The 21,300-nt window shown below is 43.8% G+C and overlaps 1 protein-coding gene across 2 annotated transcripts in view; it reads left to right on the plus strand.

Annotated features, from left to right (window-relative positions):
• The window catches only part of PPM1H (protein phosphatase, Mg2+/Mn2+ dependent 1H), a 244,476-nt gene that overhangs the window by 91,105 nt on the left and 132,071 nt on the right, over nt 1-21,300 (plus strand). For both annotated transcript variants that reach the window (XM_035002242.1, XM_035002243.1), the window contains exon 3: nt 18,484-18,828. In XM_035002242.1, coding sequence (XP_034858133.1) covers nt 18,484-18,828 — 345 coding nt within the window. The remainder of the gene's footprint in view (nt 1-18,483; nt 18,829-21,300) is intronic.

A 21,300-nucleotide genomic window follows, 5' to 3' on the forward strand; every position in this document is an offset into this window, starting at 1 on the left:
AACTTAGAAACACAGTGACGAATGGAGACTCATCAGCTGTACTTGTGTTCAAGGCTGAAGGAAGCATTGACTGGGCTTTTCCCAAAGAGCAGGAGTCAAGGACTCAGATGGGCAGTACAGAATAATAACGGTTAAGTGCACAGACTCTGGAGTAGTAGGTTTCAGAGCAGTCCATCACCATCCATCATCTATCAAACCATTCAATTTTAGGATGGTTATTCTTTGAGCCTTAGTTTCCTAGAAAAAGAAGTAATAGTTACTACTACCAAGTATGGTAGGAAAAGACTGGTTGGAAGTATGAAATCCATTGTCCATGGAAATGTTGAGCCAGTGTCTTAATTTATAAATCCTTGATAAATGTGAGCATTTATTTATTACTTTATTATCCTAAAGTCAGTTCCACTTTAGGGATTCTCTGTAGATAATGTCCACTGAATTTTGTATGTTTATCCATTTGTAAAGTGAGAGATCACACAATTTTCCTTCGTGCCTATTTGACAGAATTGTTTTGAGGATTGAGTTATTAATGGAAAAGGGCTCAGAAAATGTGAGATATTGATGATAATTAGATATGGGTGCCGGTGACTTCATGTTGCTCTTTTCCCTGGTAGTTCTCCCCTGCCACCGGGATATGAAGTGATTTCTGTAAAAATTAGTCAGCATTGACATTTGGCCCAAGGCCAGTTGATGATGTCATTTTTCCTTGTTGCTAAGTTCCTCCTAGAAATGGAGCCAGGAATAACTTTTTAACTTCCTTTCCTTAAGAACAGTGAAACCAGGGGCACCTGGGTGGCTCAGTCAGTTAAGTGTCCGACTCCTGGTTTCAGCTCAGGTCATGATTTCAGGGTTGTTCGATCAAGCCCCGAGTCGGGCTCCCCACTGAGCGTTAGAGCCTGCTTAAGATTCTCCCTCTCCAGGGCGCCTGGGTGGCTCAGTCGGTAAAGCGTCTTCCGTTGGCTCAGGTCATGATCCCAGGGTCCTAGGTTTGAGCCCCGTGTGGGGCTCCCTGCTCAGTGGGGAGCCTGCTTCTCCCTCTACCCCTCATCCCCCTCTCTCTCTCTCTCAAATTTTTAAAAATCTTAAAAAAAAGATTCTCCTTCTCCCTCTGTCCCTCTCCCACCCCCCTTGTAAATAAATAAATCTTTTTGAAAAAAAGAACAGTGAAACCAGTACCTAAGAACTTTAGGATGGAGCCATGAACCTCGCCTGTGATCGTCTTGAAGTTCTGTGGGGTCCTTGTTCCAGGAGGCAGTGAGGAGGTGCCAAGCAGAGTGGACCCTTCCCGCCCTCCATTTCCTGCTTTAGGCGCAGCCACTTCACTTCTATCTGCCTTACATGTTAGGCTTTTTATTAGAGTTTAAGGCAGGAGCTGTGCTGCCATTTTTTAACTGTGGGAAATTATACATAACATAAAATTTACCATTTTAACCCATTTTTAGGTACACAGTTTAGTGGCATCAAACACCTTATTACCATTTGCTGCCATCCATCTCCAGAACTTTTTCTGAAATTGAAACTGTACCCATTAAGCCCTGACCCCCATTCCTCCCTACCCCCAGCCCCTGCCAGTTACTATTCTACTTGTTTGTCTATAAATTTGACTACTCTAGTTACCTCATATAAAGTGGAATCATACAATATTTGTCATTTTGTGTCTGGTTTATTTCACTTATAATGTCTTCAAGATTCATCCATGTTGTAGAATGTGTCAAATTTCATTCTTTGTTAAGACTGAATAATATTCCATTGCCATGTGTACACACCATTTTGTTTATCAGTTTGTCCATCAATGGACACTTGCTTCCATCTGTGAATAATATTGGTATAAACATGGATCTACATATAGCTGTCAGTCCCTGCTTTCAGTTCTTTAGGATTTATGGCCAAAGTGGAATTGCTGGATGATACGGTAATTCTGTTTAATTTTTTGAGGAGCTGCCATACTGTTTTCTACAGCAGCTGCATCATTTTCCATTACGACCAGCAATGCACAGGGTTCCAGTTTTGCCGCATTCTTGCCAACACTTGTTGATTTCTGATGTGTTTTTTTTTTTTTTTTAAGTAGCCATCCTAATGGGTGTGAAGTGGTAGCTCATTGTGGTAGCTCATTGTGGTTTTATATTTCCCTGATGATTAGTGATGTTGAGCATCTTTTTATGTGCTTATTGGCCAGATATAGCTTCTTAAGAGAAACATCCGGTGTTCTTTATTCAATATTTATTTATTCTATATTTGAGTCCTTTCCCCATTTTTAAATTAGGCAGTCTGTTATGTTGTTGTTTGCACTACTTTTTAAAAGCTTGAAAACCATGACTTGCTGTGCCACGTTAACCCCTGAGCACTTGCTGCGTATCAGAAACTAGATGCTGAGGACAGCAGGGAATGAAACTGACAAAAGTCCTTACCTACAGGGAACTTACATCCCTTGAGGGAGACCAACAATTAAAATGTATCCCATGGCAGATACTAAATGCTATTGGAGGAGAACAAAGCAGAGATGCAGGCATATAGGAAGTGTGAGGTGCACGGGTGGTTAGAGAAGGTGCCACTAAGAAGGTGATGTTCGGGCACAGACTGGAAAGTGCAGCTATTTGGAGGGAGAGCTTTCTGACTTTCTAGACAACTGCAAGGACCCTGAGGCAGGAAGAGGCCTGGTGTTCTCAAGAATCAGCGAGGAGGCCCCTGTGGTTGGCGCAGAGAGAGTGAAGTCAGGATTGCAAGAGATGTTGTCAGAAAGGCAATGAGAGTGAGGTGAGGCCATCTTGCAGGACCTGGAAGGCTATCATGACTTTGGCTTCTACTCTGAATGAACAATTTGCTAGCAGGGCATGCTGGATATACTGCTTAAAGGAACCCAGTGACTTTTCCCATTTAGAAGACACCCCTTAACTCAAACACAGTAGTGCTTAGAAAGGGGTAGTAACAGTATAGGATGCAGCACAAATCATCTGCAGGGGACAAGGAAGGTGGCTCTGCTCCCCTCCCCCTCTGTGTGTCTGTCCCTTTGCCTACCAGATACGTATTGAGTGCTGAGACTGCCTTGGGGGTGAGATGAACTCAGTACAGTTCCAGTCCTCCTAGAGCTGAGTTGAGGAGGGCGAGAGTCCAGCAGCAGCAGCGATGCAGTGGAGTGAGTTTTCAGAGAAAGATCTTAAAAATCCAGGTTGTTTGGAAGCCTAACTCAGATGGGTTACCGGTGGTTTAAGGGAATGGGTCAGATGAGGGAGTGGTTCCTGGGGAAAGTGACATTTGAGCTGTCATTTAAAAAAGTGAGCTGGGTGGCTCAGTTGGTTATGCATCCGACTCTGGATCTCAGCTCAGATCTTGATCTCAGGGTTATGAGTTTGAGCCCCACATCGGGCTCCATGTTCAACACAGAGTCGGCTTGTCCCTCTCCCTCTGCTCCTCCCCTTGCTCATGAGCTCTCTCTCTCAAATAATGTTTTAAAAAATTTTTCTTCCTCCTTTCTTGACCTCTTATCGCCAACAACTTAAAGTCAAATATTTCCAGAAAATTTCTTTCATGTATAATTTAATCACCTTCATCTTATTTGGAGATTGAAGAAAACCTAAAATGTCCTGAAGCTTATATGTGATGACATTTCTTATACTGAGAGGCAGTTGGGCAGCTGGGTAGCAATAATTTTTTTCTTCCTATGGATAATTATTAATTGGTATAAAGATTTTAAGGCAACTTTAATCCATCCCTCATGCCAACTCATAGAGATTTATTTTATCTTATTAGGACAAGTAATCTTTTTAGTCAAAGGAGTCAATACTTAATCCTCTTATTTTAAAACAAACCTAAAAAAAAATTTGGTGGATAAAATAATATAAACTATGTTCTGCCTCTCCTAGTTTCCCTGAGGTATTTACTGAGGGAGTGTTGTTTCCTATAGCACTTGCTAAGTTCTTGACATCAGCACCTTACAAAAAAATCACAAGTTAATTTCAGATTCCATCTACATATAAAAGCAACACATCCGGAGCTAAAGAAGCAATGTTTGTATCTCTTTTAAAACTTAAAAGAGATACAAATAAAAATTTCAAAGTGTTCTGCACTGTAGTAGTTTAGCCTAAAGAAATGCAAGGGATGTGGTTGAATTACTGTGTTCTCCCTTACAAAAACAGTAATAAATCCAGTTTTTTTTTAAAATTAGAATTGAGTGAAATAGTGAAATGAAGAAAATATTTCTTTTTTGAGGAATTAGGAAGAGAAATTTTGAGATCTCTGGTGAAGAGGCTATAAAGTAGAGAAGGGTATTTTCTATGACGAGTTTGGGGTGGAATTTTCCTGTGCCTACATCACACTGGGTGGTTTACGTGCGAGGAGCCGTAATCCCTCAGGCAGGCTGGCAGGAAACAGGTACTCTGTGGCAGTGTGCAAGCCTCCTGACATTCCTGTGCCTCGATGATTTGGGGACATCGGGTGGGTGGCTTTTAGGAAAGAGGGAATCTAAAATGCTAGCATTTCCAAAGGACGCTCTCGGAATTTTCTCTTAGGAAAGATGCTGTAAGCTTGTTGAGGGAAGCACCTTACCCACTAGCCTCCTACCTGCCTCCCACGGAAGGCATTTTAGTTAACCAGATCAAGATTTGTAGGAACTGATCACCACGACTAGGTTTTCTCTGCTTTGGGAGATTTGAAGTAGTCTTTATCTGCCATACTGAGGGTCCCCTGTGAGGGAAAACATAACTTTCCCAAAGGCTTTTGCTTTTCATTTCCCAAGGATCCGGTCATTTTAGCAATGAGGTCAAAAGAGGAAAATATTAGCTGACTTCTCTGAGGAGGGAGGAGAAGTTCACTCCTAAGGGCATCTTAGAGCCTTAGTATTAAGAAGCTCTTGTCTTCTAAGTTGTGTAATTGGGAGATAGGACATTGTAGCAATAACCCCCCACATCTGACTGCCTATTTGTAACAGATTGTTTCTGGCTTAAGACTAGACTGTGGATACATGCATTCCAAGTCTCTTTCCTTAGGAGCACCCTTATGTTGTTTAATTTAGTCAAAACACATCAAAGTATGGGGTTTCAGTATCTGTTAGTTCAGTGTCTAATTACAATAACAGGAGATGGCTGTGTCCACATTGTGGCCAGGCTCATCAGGGGAGAGGAAAGCTGATTATCTTTCTCCCTGGAGGATAGGACAGTACTATGGGAATTCAAGGCAAGTAGGATCAAATTGGGGCGGGGGGAGAGGTAAAAGGAAAATGAGAAGGGGCTATGTCAGCTCTTTGAACAGAAGATTTGACGTTTGTTTCATTTATTTTCTGTAAGAAGGACTCGTTCACCCCCGAGAGCATTAATGAAGGTTGCTGAGGGTTCCAGCCCTTCTGGAATATTTGGCCCTCGTTTGGCAGTCTGCTTCCTGCAATGATGTCAGCTGTAAAAAACAAGGGGAGGAGCCTTTTAGTTTTCTCATGTATTACTCTAAATTTTCCCTCTAGTTAAAGGTCTTTGTTTTGTGTAAGTCAAGAAAACATAACCTTTTTATTTATCTCCTTAGATTTTCTGAAGCAGGAGTGCAGTGGTTTCTCTCAAAAACTCTTCTCTCTTGGTTCCAGGAATCGAACTCTTGCCAATGATGAAGAAGGGTGACTTTAGAACCAGGCTAATGTCAGAGTGGTTTTACAGTTCCCGCCTCCATGGGTGTTGGTTTCTCTGAAGACCAGATTTGACTGAGATGTCTGTTGTAGCTGGGAATGCAACTCAAACTTGGTTCCACAACAGATTTTTCCCACTGCAGCACACCTTAAGGCTAAAGGAAAATAAATGGTGCTAAGATGGAATTTTTTTCTCGTTTCACTATAATTTGATTTCCCCACAGCTTTAGATGGGGAAGAACATGGGCAAGAGTGATAACCTCTTGAGAATTTTTCTTCTTCCTTTTTCTTTAATACAGTACTCAGCATTCATGTGCCAGACATGATACTGATCTCAGTCGTTTGCCCAATACTGATTCATTTAACCTGATAATATGTACGTAAGTATGTGCTATCATTATCTTTATTTTACTGATGAGGAAGAAATGGAGGCACAGAGCTGTAAAGTATGGAGCTTGGAGTCAACTGAGGCAATCTGGTCTCTTGTGACATGCTGCCTCTTCATCCATTGGCTGTTGGGAAATGTGGCAGAGAAATCTCCTTGGAAAAGGCTGAAATAAAGGAGGAATAACTCCTAATGATGTGTATAATTTCAGTATAATTTGATGCTAAATATTTTCTCATTTCTATTATGATTTCTCTTTTGATTTAGGAGTTGTTTTTTAAAGGTTTTATTTGTTTATTTGAGAGAGAGGTGGGGAGGAGGGGCAGAGGGAGAGGGAGAACAGGGAGCGAGATGTGGGGCTTGATCCGAGGACTCTGGGATCATGACCTGAGCTGAACCTGAATTCAACCAACTGAGCCACCCAGGTGCCCCTGATTTAGCAGTTATTTGGCACTTTCTCCTGTTAGCTCAGAAACTGGGTAACAGCTCTTACTCAGGTGAAGAACAGAATGGAAATGAAATTGTTTATCATCTTATTGTCCTTATAGTCCATTTTTTCTTGCTAACTTATAGAAAAACTGTTGTTTGCATGAAACCATGGCAAGAAGAAAAAGTCTTCTGATTGGATAATAATGTGTGTCTGAGTGCTGCCACTTACTAGATGTTAGTGATCTTGTGCAAATGAGTTGACCTCTCAATGCCTCAGTTTCCTCGTCTGTACATTGGGGATAATAGCTCCTATCTCATAGGGTTGTTTGAACTAAATGAGTTAAAATATGAAAAGTGCTTAGAATACTACCTCACATGTAGTAAATGTTCAAGTAATGTTATCTGTTGTTGTTCTGATAGTGGAGTTTGCAGCTGCATTTCAGCATTATTTCACATTACTTATGTTTTTACCATAACCTATCTTTTTTTGGAGGGGGGGGACGGTCAGAGGGAGAGAGAATCTCCGCTCAGTGCAGAGCCCGATGTCATGACCCTGAGACCATGACCTGAGCCAAAATTAAGAGTCAGGTGCTCAACCGACTGAGCCACCCAGGCACCCCTTACCGTAACCTAATTTAGGGGGAGTTTTTGATGTGTAAAATAACAGTTTGAGAACATTTCTGAGGTAATTTTTGAGTCTAAAATAAACCACAACACAACCAAAACTGTCACAAACATCATAATTCCTGTCTCTCAGAAATTACTATTTCTTTAATAATGTTTTTAAGATGGGACAGAATGACTAAAATAAAGAAATAGCAAGTGTTGGTGAGGATGTGGAGAAAAAAAGAACCCTCATGCACTGTCAGTGGGAATGAAAATTTGTGCAGTCACTGTGGAAAACAGTAGAGAGGTTCCTCAAAAAATTAAAAATAGAATTACCATATGATCCAATAATTCTCCTGGGTATTTACCCAAAGAAAATGAAATCCTGAATTTGAGAAGATATATGCATCCATATGTTTACTGCAGTGTTATTTACAATAGCCAAGCCATAAAAAGGAATGAGATCTTGGGTAAAAGAGATAAAGGGGATCAAGAGTACACTTGTCATGATGAGCACTGAGTAATGTATAGAATTGTTGAATCACTATATTGTGCACCTGCAACGAATATAACACTGTATGTTAATTATACATGAATAAAAATTTTTAACTTTTTAAAAATAAAAATTTAACAAAGGGACTAAACTGCCATTTAAAAACAAAAACCAAACTACTAAATGTGTCCTACATCTTACTGTCACATAAAGTGGAGGGATGAAACAAAGAAATCTGCATTTCATATCGTCAGATTCTGAGGAGGAAGCAGTCCTCATTTTTAAGTCTATGAAATTAAGCCTTCTTTCATAGTGGGGAACAAAACATCTTAATAATTTAGTCAAAAAGAGGTATGGTAAAAAAACAGAGTATGCTACAAAGGCATGATGCCAAGTGCACAGCAATTGAGGGTGGGCCCTAGGGATGACTTGCATGAAGTTACTCAAATTTCCTGCGTCTGCTTGGTCATGGCTTACTTTTTTCCCTTTGCTGTGTTACCCTGAGGATCAGAACTGGAGATTTCGGGGCACCTGGGTGGCTCAGTTGGTTAAGCTCAGGTCATGATCCTGGAGTCCCAGGATCGAGTCCCGCATCAGGCTCCCTGCTCAGAGGGGAGTCTGCTTCTCCCTCTGACCCTCCCCCCTCTCATGTGCTCTCTCTCTCAAATAAATAAATAACATCTTTAAAAAAAAAAAACAAAACAAAACTGGAGATTTCAATCAAGCCCTGTGGATGAAATGCCCAAAACAGATCCTCTAGATTCTGAATTATCATCTTCATAGTGATGCCTTGAAAACTGGCCAGAAACCATGGAAATCAAGCCATATAGTAGCTTAGAGTGGGGTATCAGAATATGGCAACTCTCTGATTGTCCCGTGGGAAATAAATAAATCTTTTCCTTTGGCAGTGAGAAAGGAGGGAGGCAAGAACATCCTGTGCTCTTATGAAGCCTTCTGTAAAAACAATCATGGGGTTTAACTCAAAGTGGGATTTCCACCTTTGTGGTACTCTTTTCATGTTATTGATATGGCCCCTCCTTAGATTTCTAAATTCCCGAACCATTTGGTGTAGGGAAGGGAAGATGAGTGTCAAATGAGCTGAGTTACTTGTATCTTCAAGGAAGACGGCTAGGAGGAGAACTACTTATTTCCATAGAAAACTATTTCTAGAGTAGCAATCTCCAGACCACGTGTATGAGTATGTACCCTCAACATATTTGTTCATTTAATGCTATATAATGATACTACTATATATCCATATAATGCACACTTAGTAATTATACAAATATATTAAGTATTTAAAAAATAAAGGCAATAAAGATGAGAAGGCAACATTTTAAAATAACTGCTAACAGTCATACGATTTTTATCATATGCCAGGCATTGTTCTAAATATTTTTCCCACAGTAACTCATTTATTGTCTTGCTAAGAGCAAAGACTTCATGTTCCCATTAGCTAACATCTCAAGGCAGAATTCATCATTAACAATAGCAAGTATAATTCCATATTTCAGCTGTCTCTTTGAGCATTTCAGATACTTTTGATTAGAACGATTATTACCATTGTCAGATGGGACTAGATTGTCATCACTTGGAGTAAGATGTGCCGGGTGTGACATGTTCTCGTTTGCTCGTGTTTTCTATCAGCAGTTTCTGTGCACGGATTTTTAAAAAGCCTGTCCACGTTGGGAGGGGCGATTTAGTTAAAAACTTAGTAATACGATGTGCGAGACCACTTAGCTGGGGACACAGGGATCGAGCAGTGAGTCGCGATATGCCCAAGGCGGCGGGCGCTGCGTCAGAAGGCCAGTGTCCCAGGCTCCACGTGGAGCCGGCTGACTTACGCACCACGGGAGGGCGCCAGTGTCAGTTTCTGTGAGAAATGCTAGCAACGCTTAATTTCTTCTCCAGCTTTAGGAGGAAAAAAAAAAAAAACCATGAAAGAATCTGTCATTGCCCCGGACTTGCGGGCGGGTCGTCTGTAAGTGCCCCTCAGCTCTGCGCGCTCTCTGGCGGCGGGAGGGGTGCTGAAGGGGGCTTGCGCTCCGTGAGCTCCGGGCAGCGCAGAGGGTGAGGGCACGGAGCGCCCTGGCTTCTTGACCCCGGTACAGAGGGGTCAAGCCTCATTCCTTGGTTTCCTTTGTGCTTCCTGCCTCCCATCTCAGCACTCCCGTCAGGCTGCCCAGGAAATGCCTGAGGTGTTGCCTAGAATGTCCCCTTTTGTGTCGGCACACGCAAGATGGGCTACCTCACTGCCTCCCGACGGCTCCTGGAGCTGAGGTGCACGTGACGCGGCTCCTTTCTCGAAAGAGCCACAGGGCAGGCTGCTGATTCCTGACACGCTGGCTTAGCTGTGCTGTTACTGCACCTGAAGCTGAACGGCCGCAAGCCGCTTGTCTCAGAAATCACGTCAGGAGCCGGTGCGGTGGATCCGTTTCTGTTTGGAGCAGGCTCACATTTGTTGAAAGGCCCAAGGGGCCCTTCCCCGTCAGAACTCCTTGATTTAAGTCTGGCCTCGTAGACGATCATGGAAATGGGAAAAAGAGCATAAGCAAGTATTATTAAAAGTCCGTTTCTACAACTTTTGAAAAAGAAGGATGTGACTTCGGGCCTGCTTCAGAGAAATCCTGAAAGGCAAACTGTGAACTTTAAGCTCCCGATTTGTCACCTTCTGAAGTCTTCCTTTATCTGGCTGCAGATGGAGTCCTGAAAGGGGTGGGAGTGTGTGTGTGTTGTACGTTACATACAAGACTTTTTCTTCTTTTGGTGGGGGGGGGGGGGGGAGTAAATCAGAATGCAGTAAGAAAACGGCTTCAGAGTTACTCTTGTAAGACCTAAGTGATGGCTGCCAAATTTAAGTGTGTGGTGAGTCAGGAAAGGGTCTGATACTGCTTTTCTTAAAGTGGAGTACGTGTTTAACTCCCGTTCATCTGGAGCAAAAACAAGGTAGACATTTGTTAAAATACAATAGTAATTTTGAAATTCATTATGGCAAGAGCATGTTACTCTAAATTTGAGAGGGTTGACTCTTCAGGCGTAGAACTTTGCATCCCGGGCTGATGCCCCAACGACGTTTTCTGATACTACCAGAGATTAATGCGGGGCCCCTGTCTGAAGTTTTGGTAATCAGCTGATGGCCCAGGATGTGTATGCAATTACCAATAAGCAGCAAGGGAAAATGGTGCTGAAGTGCTAAAGGCTACAGAGTAACAGAAGCCAGGGAGATAAGGACACAAACTTGAATATACTGGGAAATTGGAAGGATCCCCTAACTTGGAATCTGAAGGACTGGGTTCACATCCTGGCATCACCACATCGCAGGAGTTCTTTAACGGTGCCCTGGTTAAATCCCTGGTGGAATGGGATGGTGATGCCCATTTTATGGTGGTGTGGTGGGGATTAAACATGGTAGGTAATCATTAGGCGTCCTTAGAACTTGGACTTCTCAGAGGGAAGTAATTTAAGAAGAAGAGAAGGAAGAGAAGCTGTCCAGTGGAGGGAGATGAACACCCCATCTGGCAGAGTTGAAAGTAAGGAGCTAAAGTGTGTGGCTTGCTCTCCCTGGTTATGGGAACTCTTACTGCGCCCTGCCTGCTCATTGTTCCCCCAGGCCATTTAATAGTGTAAGTAATTACTATTGTAGGGTTTGTTGTTGTTGTTCTTTTATATGCTGGACACTGCTACACATTTTATTATTTTAAAAATTATATGTATAATTAACCTTTTGGTGTGCAGTTTTATGAGTTTCAACATATATATAGATTCATATAATTGTCACCATAACCAGGATACAACATTCCCATCACTGCATATCACTTCCTTGTGTTGTCTCTTTATGGTCCTACTCTTTCCCCCCTCCCATAACCCACGGTGGTCTGAACATTTAATACATATTATCCACTCCAGTGGCACCCCATACTTCCCCTCTCTAGCACACTTACCTGTTCACATTCTAGACTGTTAGCTTCAGGAGTTTGGCAATATGGTTTTTTTCTTCCTCTCTGCTACCTTCCCAGTGACCAATATAAGCCTGGCACATAGGAGACTCTGAGACGTGCATTAAATGAATGAATCCTTACTGTGTCCTGGTTTCATCTTGTTCTTTAAATAAGGAAACAGGTGAGAGGAGTTAAGAAATGTGCCCAAGATCACATAGTAGTAAATTCCCGAACCCAGGTTGGACTTGACTTAAAGCCTGTGCTCTTTCTGTGCTTAGATAGATCACAACAGATAGGATTTGTGTTAACTCATCTGAAAGTGCATACATAAATTACGCAACTTTTAAAATAACCATGGTGTGTTGGTATATTGACACCAGTGATGAAGTTAGCCCTGTACTATTAGAATATGTAAAACGTGAAACCCTGTGTATTTACCATATAAACTCAAAATGTTCTTCTCTGAGCTAATACCAAACTGAGGAGGTATTCCTTCTAAAATGACCAAGGGGTGGGAGGATGGGTGTGTGTGGCGGGGTGGACAGAGGATGTTGAAAGGAGCCATAGCCTTCGCTTCCCTCTTTGGTACCTTCGCTTGAGCCAGGCAGGTGGTGAACACAGCTCTCCCTGTTCCTACGCGCCTGCCTAGCCTTTTGGTCACTGGTTCAAAGGATATAGCAATAGTGGATTATACATCCGTTCCAGCAGTGCATAGGAGCTGAAGAAAGTGTGTGGTTTTCAGCAGTTCAGTCCTCCAGAGAGATGGATATGGTACATGTTTTTTTTTTTTTTTTAATCTTCCTTGGCGGGGGGGAAGGGGAGAGGGGGGAGTGTCCATAGCTTAAAAGAGAAGTGTGTGTGTGTGTGTGTGTGTGTGTGTTAAACTGGTCCTGAAGGGCCATAAGGCTCAACAAGGCAGGTACAGCCAGAGAAGGCAGTGTCTTGTCCCTTTGGTTTCCTTGGAGCTCCTGTGAGATTCCCAGGGCCCTACATCTAGGATGCCTGGATCAGAACCACTGACAAAGAGCAAGAGAGGACACTGGGGAAGGAGTAGCAACTAGATCATGCAAGACCCATAAGCTGTGTGAGCATGTAGGAGACCCAGGGCAGTAGGGAGTCACTGAAAGTTCTAGTCTATGCAATGATGAAATAGATGTGTGTTTGCAATTAAATTGAAGATTGGAGATGCTTTAAAAGCATCATGTTCATACTACTTGTGATCTTTCAGGCCTCTCTTGTAGATTCACCCCTGACATTGATGTAGGCCCTGATGCTGGTGTGACGTTTGGGAATTGTTCTTTCCTCAAGGTTCTCAGATCGGATTTTATACATCAAACCATACATTCCTACCTGATGGCATTTGATGGCATTGTTTTGAATAGAGAAGGGGGTGAGGGAGAAGGGGGCCCTTGTATCTTTTTCAAAATAAATGTATGGCACATCCTGTTTGAGAATGCCACTTTCAGAAGTAGATTTGTATTCTTTGTTATGATCTTGGTTTCATTTCAAACACCATACAGCCCATTCCAGCCTCATACTGCTCTTTGAAATGTCTCATGAAGTCATTAGTGTCCTCTCTAGGCCCATCAGTCTCATCCTGACCTAGGTCTTCTTTGCCTCAGGACAGTTCTCTGTGAGCCTCTTAAATTCTAGTGCTTCCTTCTTGCAGCGTACCGCAGAATGCCATGGGATTGGCGCTCCTTAAGCCCGGCTGTCACCTTATTCTTCCACGCAGAGGCATTTCAAATTGAAGCTCCTTGGTCTGCCTTGACCCTAGAATCTCACTCCAACCTGACTTAGTCCTCAAGGTTGGTCTTAATCAGGCCACTTTCCACATGGGCCATATAAAATCCCCTTTTCACCTGCACTGCCTAAAATTTGCTCCCTTTTTCCAGAATATTCTTTCAGTTTATCATTGCCCAAGCAGGTGACCAGACAAACATGCACAATGTGATGAATGCTGCATTAGGGGTGGGCTCAGGATGCAATGGAGCTTCCAGGAGGAGGTGATATTTAAGATAAGTACTAAGAGATAGGTGGGGGATGGGGAGGTCAGGCAAAGGATGAGGGTGGTTTGTGATGAGCTACAAGTGCCATAGTTTGGTGGGTGGGATTTGGAGTGACAGAATGTGAAGAGAGAATCAGAGACTACATCAGAGATTGCAAACTGGCTCATAGATTGGAGCCAGCCTACAAAGGAGGAGGTTAGGCTGGTAAAAGAAATATGGTCAGATTTTGTGTTTTAGAAAAAATCACTCTGGTTACAACTCAGGTTGCAGAGAGGAGAAGCAGATCTAAGTGGTACGTGTACATTAGACAAAGCATTCCCCCCAGGTAGAGTGTGCATGAGGGTATTCAGCTGAGCAAGGGGTTGATGGCTCAGAGCATGGAACCTGCTCCCAGCTGTATCTCTTAAAGGTGGTACCCTTAAATGGTTAGATTCTCTGTTCCTCCTTTTCTTTCTCTATAAAATGGGAATGATAACCACACGTCATAGGGTGGCTCTTCCCAGGATGGATTGTGGTAGGATTAAATGAGCTAATATTTATAAAGCATTTAGAATATTGCCTGCTATGTAAGGTTTATTAAATGACTGGAAGAGTGCTGTAGCCCCGTAACTCGATGTTTCTGTTACTTGATGGTCTCGTAGGCTTTAAGAGCTGAGTTGGCATCTAAAGCATGTGGGGAGGGCCCCCTTTGTGGTTGTAGTTTCCCAAATAATACATCCCATGCTTTAAGTTCCCTGCCATAGAAGGACACTGAAGATTTTGAAGTCTCTTGATGAATTTGGTTTTACCTAGTCCAAAAGCTTTCAAAAATTAGTATGAACAGTTGAATCCTTTTGTCCAAAATCTTTTGCAAACCCCTGATGTTTATAACTGACACATCTGTGCTGCTCTGGCTGGACTAATAGTCAACGGGACCTTATCCTTTAAACACCCACTTCCTCTTTCCTAAGGTACCACTTCGGAAACAAGAAACAGTTTGGACACTGCTGTTCTGGTCAGTTCAGGGAGATGTAAGTGACTCATCCAGGGTCACACAGACAACCGATGGCAGATCTGAGACTAGGATGAGGGATTCCGGAACTGCTTACGGGCCCCCTTTCTATTAGACCAGGGGTTCTCAATTTGGGCAGCTCTTAGGATCCACTGGGGAGCTTAAAAAAAGCTCAGTGGTAGGGCCCCACCTTCAGACTGACTGACTTAATTGGGCTGGGAGTGAACCCTGCATCAAACAGTGCTGGATTTATTTAGTCTTTAGTAAGAAACAAACTTTCTTTGTGGAAAAACTATGTTTTACAAGTTTTAGTTGTGAAAATGATTAATTGCATTTTGAAAGTTAGCTATAGCAGAGTTTCTAGCCCTGCTGTGCAAAGGTGTTCCCCGAAGCAGGGTGTTGCCCCTTTGGGCCCCGCTTCAGCAGTCCCCCAGTCAGGTCGTCTCCTGACTGCTTAAAAATTGCCCAGGTATTTTGTCAGCTGGTTGTTGTTGCAGTGCCTTCAGAATGCTTTTTGCCTTGTTGAAGGAAATGGTTGAATTGCTTGTCAGAAAAATGTCAGAGTTGCTTTTTAAAAAATGTAGCATTGCATTGCAGTGTGCCTCGTTATTTCACGGGGTTTGATCTTCTTTGATTCAAATCATGATTCCAGAAACATGATACGTTAGGTGTAACAGAATCTGTGCCCAGACACGGACACAGTTGCTCCTATTTCATCCCTCACTGGCCCTGCCCACAGCTTCCTTAACAGTGTTTGCTGGGTTTTCATTTAAATTGGGTGCAGGACTGTGTGTGCAGGTTTTACTCAGGCAGCCTTGGGACCTTTGGGCAATTAGATGTAATAAACAAAAAATCCCTTTCTTTTGCAGCTTTTCCCTAGTTGTGAGGATGTAATATGGGAATATGTACTTTACTAATGCAGCAAGTAACAAGACAACTGAAGCTAGTGGTGAGTTTAATAACTCCGACCACTGCAAAGTAATGAGCGTAAACAATAATTCAGGCTGTGTAGAATGACAGTCATTATTTCCATTGGTGACCCAAGTCATAGGAACTGCTAATCCCACTATGCTTTGTTGCCCTGCATTCATAATAAGAGGAAATGCTAAATTTCAGAGGTTGGTGAAAATATAGATTCACTGAATTCTATCCACAGATGCTCTACATTAAGAACATTTTCCAGGGGGTTCAGTTTTATTCCTGGTTGATAGCCATTTCTACCTACTTTTCATTCTTTTTTTGTGTGCTCTTGCGTTCCTTATCTCGCATTCCTCCTTCCCGCCACGCGTGCCCCAAGTCCCAGAATACTAGATAAACATACACCTCCTTTCATCTCCTTGTCCCCAGCTCTTGTTAAAGACGCTAGCAACAGTGCCTTATCAAAATGTCAGGAAGCCCACGTGACAGCCCAGAAGGCAGGCCGTTGAGGGCCCGTGCTGCATCCCAAGCAAGAGACCAAGGGCCCGGGTTCCTTCAGACTTCCCGTCCCACTACCTTGAACTACAGCTTTCAGCCAGTTTTGCAGGAGAGTTACTCAACCTCCAGATGTTGCTTCTGTGACCCAGGCAGGAAGGAAGGGGGAAGGGTAAAGGGCAAAGGCCAGGCCACTTGAGTTGTCCCTTTTATCAGGAAAACAATAGCTTTCCTGGAAGTTCCACCCAAAAGAGTGGATACCAGGTAAGCATGTACCACAATCAGCCACACAACCGAAGCCTCCTGGTATTTTCCTCCACCGGCTGCCTTATCAGCTCTCATTCCCTCCAGATTCTTTTTGTCTTGTCTTCAGGTCCCAACCTGTGCCCCCGCCTCCCCCAGTCACACGGATCTATACTACTTGAATATTGAACTTTTAGAGTTTGCAGAGGCATTGGACTCCTCTACAGTGGCTTCTCGCGTTGGTGAAGAACTGAAGCTCAGAAAATGACTTACCCAAAATCATATCGTAATGGTAGTGATAGCAGTTCCACATGAGGGAGATATATTACTTAGCTACTCCATTGGCATAAATCACCATTTAACCTTGCTAAAGGTTAACTCCTTGTGAGCTAGCTATCGCCTGACATTTACTTACTAGGCAAACATGGTCCAGTTAAGCAACAGGATGTCCGGTTCTGGAGTGACCCAGCCAGGGTCTGACACCTGTATGGCCTTCCTGACCTTGCTCTGCTTCCCACTCCCACTGATTGGTATTGAAGATGCCATTAGAACTCAGATCTTCTAATTCTGAAGTCCTTGTTCTTTCTACTGTCCTCTGAGTTAGAGTGCATTTAGTCATTCATAAGTGTTTGTTATTGCCTGAATTTGAATGTCTTTTTAGGGTGTTATTCACCTCCTAGCTGGCATCCTCACTTTCACTCTTTCCTAATCCTCACGGTGTAGCCTGAGTGATTGTTTAAAAACATGTTTGTCACCCCCATCTTAGTCAGTGGCTTTTTGTTACTCTTAGGCTAAAGCCAGGATCCTTCATGTGTCCTGGAAGGACTGAGTGGTCTGGCTGCACGTCCCTCTACAGCCTCATCTCTCCCCGCCACCCCTTTCCTGCTTCACGCCTCTATTCAGTCACATGGTATGGTTCTGTCTCCTCTCATGCATCATGCACCTTCCTACCACAGGGCCTTGGCATCTGCTGTCTTTACTGCCTGGTGGTCTCTCCTTTCCCCTCATAATCTTGTGAACTTCCAAACAGCTCTTAGGCTACCCTGCATGTCCCCAGGAAACCTCCACGTGCCCCTCTGCAAGCTGGCCGTGTAGCACCAAGAACCAAGAACCTCTCCTTATAGCCATGACCAGAATTCTGAGCTTATATTTGGGTGTGTGATTATTTGATCAGTATGGGTCTTCCCCACTGGATTATTAAGATCAGACCATATCTGATCTCTCTTCCAGCCATTTTTTATCCCCAGTGTCCATTTTGCACCTGTCACATAGGGAACGTTCAGTATTTATTGACTAAACAACTTTTTTTCTCAGCACGTGGCAGAATTGAATGAAAGTGAAATTTAAAGGGCACAGATGGAGTAATGGTATATGTCACCATAACTATACAGTACCTTCCAGCATCATTCTAAGATAGACCAAAAGAACTTTATTTAATGGCTTTAGCTAGAAAAGGACTCAATATTTATTGCTGTGGGGTAGATATGCCTAGTAGTCAGAAGAGGATGTTATATGCACCCTGTTTAATTACCTATGCATCTTACCTATTTAATTAATGCATTTAATTTAAGCTCTTTTTTTTCTATAGCTAAAATCTTAGGCATGTGTAATTCAAACATGGTTTTTAAAAACGTTCATTTGAAATAGTCTAGAAATAACTGCGAGACGAAATCCACAGTAGATGAGGGAACATGGGAACGTGTTTTAGGGTAGGAAGCTTTATGGTCGGAAGAGGAAACAAAGATGCTGAGTACCAGCTGGGAAACTGAGGTAGGCAGGAAAAAGGAGGAGGAGGTTTGAACTGGCTGCATCTTAGACTGGGTGTCCAAGGGGAAAACGTGTTCTAAAAATATAGGATGTAGACCAAAGAGGATGGGTCAGTTATCTGAGAGTGAAAAGGCTCTCAAGGGGAAAAATGGGTCTACTTATTTCCCCTTGAAGAATCTACAAAAAGAGCTTGACTTCCTCCAAAGACTCCAGGCCAAGCGTGCTCTGGGGTTGCAGAGGGAAGGGACGAGTTAGGGGTTAAAGCTGGACTCCTAAAGACTTACCTGTTGGCATGGAGTTCTACCTCGAACATCTATACATCAAATCAAGGTGGATCTTGCCACAGAGTAGTCAGCTGAGCTTGCATGGTTATTTGGCCTCGTCCCCCCAGGCAGAGAGGCAAGGACCGCTCCATCCCTCGGGCGGTGGTCCCAGCGGTGACACATCCCTGAGCCTTTTTGCCATGTGTCGACCCCCCCCCCCCCCCCCTGGCCCACCCGCCCCCCATCCCCCCCTGGCTGCGCTGAGCGCCCTGCCTCGCTGGGTCAGTGTGACCCTGGGGCACTGACCACTGAGGTTCTCACCCCCTGTCGCCTCCCTCCCCCAGGAATCAGAAGGCGTTTCCTGTCACTACTGGTCGCTGTTTGACGGTCACGCAGGGTCCGGGGCCGCCGTGGTGGCCTCCCGCCTGCTGCAGCACCACGTCACGGAGCAGCTGCGGGACATCGTGGAGATTCTCAAGAACTCTGCCGTCCTGCCGCCCACCTGCCTGGGCGAGGAGCCTGAGAACACGCCCGTCAACAGCCGGACTCTGACCCGCGCCGCCTCGCTCCGCGGAGGCGTGGGGGCGCCGGGCTCCCCCGGCACCCCACCCGCGCGCTTCTTCACCGAGAAGAAGATTGCGCACGAGTGCCTGGTCATCGGGGCTCTGGAAAGTGCGTTCAAGGCAATGGTAGGTATGGCGGAAGGGTCCGGGGGCTGGCGTGGAGGCGGCCGCCTGAGCCGAAGCCGTGCTCCGTGGAAGGTTCCCCGGGAGGGTGCGTCCCCGACCCGGCCTCTGGTTGTGTGGCTGCGCTCGGCCTTCTCCCTCGGATCAGAGGGCCTCGGTTCTCAGTAGAGGGTGGTAGAAAGAGTTCCTGGCATGGCGTGGGGCAAAAATTAAGAAGATGAAAGGGAGGGACAGTGTTCGAGGTGACAGGCTTTTAAAAGCAGGCATTACTGCTTCTCTTTCTGCGCACTCATTGGTGCCAGCTGGTAGATTCCACTTAATTGAAATGTGCGCGTACTTGCCATCAGTGTTACACGTGTGTGGATTCCAGGTGTTTGGGGGGAACCGCTTTAGTCAGGTGCTGGGAAGCACCTTTCCTATACAAATCTGATTTTACCGTGATTGGCCAGGTGGTTCTTGGTGCTTTAAAAAATAGGATAGGGGCACCTGGGTGGCCCAGTCGTTAAGCATCTGCCTTCAGCTCAGGTCATGATCCCAGGCACGTAGATATTTACCCTTTGACTAGCAGGTGATTTAAAATGCAGCTGTCTCTCAGGGGTGTCTGGTAGCCTTCAATCCCGAGAAAATCACCAGGAAACTGAAGAAGATTATTTAGGAAAAAAGAATCAAGGTAGTGAAGTTGACTCCTTTTGGGCTTCGTATAAAAATCTCATTCTCCAGCCGTCATGGAAGCTCTGATAATAAGTGTTTCTCAACACCGATGTTCAGAATGCTAAATATTTAATTGAGGTAAAAATATGACAGTAGTTTATTCTCTTAATGGGATAAAAAATCAGCTGACATGACAAGTGAAAAACAAAAGAAACCTTGGGTTTCTCATTTCCTTCTGTAATTGCTTTGCCCTGGGATATCTTTTACTTGGACCTGCTGTATTCTCAATTCTATCCACTAGAGGCCAATGTCACCTTGAGGCAGGCCTCTACAGTGGTCTCTGTTTCTGCCCATTAATGGCTTGGGGTTACTAGCAACGACTGTACTTGAAATGAGAGGCTCATTCAGAAAAAAATATTTAGTAAAGGGCCTTATTCTTGTCTTTTAAATTTCTCCAGCTTTAACTAGTCAGTTTATAACCTGGAATTTTTACCTTGGAAACTTAGCCAGCAAAAAGATCATTTCGCTTTCCTATGTAATTTGTTCAGTCAATAAATATTTGATCAGAATTAACTGTGCCAGGACTAATTTGGAAAAGAACATTGAACTAGGCAAAGATGAGTATTAAGTGTAAAATATAAGTGGAAGGGGCCTTGAGTGGAGAAATGCAGGGTGAAGTAGGAGCCCAATAAAGACATGAAGCGAAGGGCTCCCTTGGGGAAGTGATGCTGGGGGGTGGGGTGTAGATTATTTAGGAAAAAAGGAATCAAGGTAGTAAAATTGACTCCTACTCAGGCATCGTATAAAATCTCATTCCCCACCTGTTACAGAAGCTCTGATGGGAATAAGTGTTTCTCGACACCGATGTTCAGAATGCTAAATATTTAATTCAGGTAAAAATGAGGTAATAAAAATAAAAATTGAGTTAAAAATGAAGCAGACAAAACACAGGAGGCCATTTGCATGGACAACTACATCAGAGAACCCAGATGGGCCTAAGGCAACAAGCTGATGTCAGGGGTAGGAATGATGGATGGAAGGTGAATTGGAGAGGTGGTCTGCAAGGACCTGGTGTACCACATCATGAATTTTTTGGCTTTAAGCTATATCTCATCTCCAATTCATCCCAGCCTGTGGCTTCTTCTTCACACTTACGTTTTTCCCAGATTGTCTCTCTAGCCACCAGCATGCCAGAGGCCTACCTGGGCATTGTACCATGTGCTTGGACTTATTAAATGAGAATATTCATCATTGGTTTGCATGGTGTTTGTAGGGTATCCTACCTTCTGACCTGCTAGGGACTGAGCCAGTCGGTGCCTTTGGGCCCAGAATAATTATTAATATACTGTCCCCTTTTACTCTCAAAAGTGTCCCTGTTTGGATGATGTCTTATTACAGAGAGAGGCTCTTGTTTTTTCTTTGCTTCATGAGGGACTTCAGGAAAAATCTGCTCAGTGTCATGGAAATGTGCCCGACTTAAACATTAAGCTACTTGCTGTGAGCTTTAGAACCTACAACACAGAAATTACAGTGTACCTTCAATTTAATGGCCTGGAAGGCCATTGCCAACTCGTAGAAGATCCTCTTTCTTTACTCCCCCTTGCAATATTACATTTTTGGGAGTCAGTGTTTGAAGGCAAACTTTGGTTTTTTTGAAATGCCTAAAATGCTGTTGATTTCCTTACCTTGTTGGCGTGGTCTTGCTGGTTTCTTCTTGGGCCTTTCAGAGCGGGGCACATTTGGAATTTCCCGGGCATTCCTAAATTTTTTCCTCACAGGAGCCAGCCACTTTCTAGCTTTCCTCTTTCTAGGTGTTCTTTAGGT

The sequence above is a fragment of the Mirounga leonina genome, unplaced genomic scaffold, assembly GCF_011800145.1.
Source record: "Mirounga leonina isolate KUSES-001 unplaced genomic scaffold, KU_Mleo_1.0 Mir_126, whole genome shotgun sequence".
Taxonomy (NCBI): domain Eukaryota; kingdom Metazoa; phylum Chordata; class Mammalia; order Carnivora; family Phocidae; genus Mirounga; species Mirounga leonina.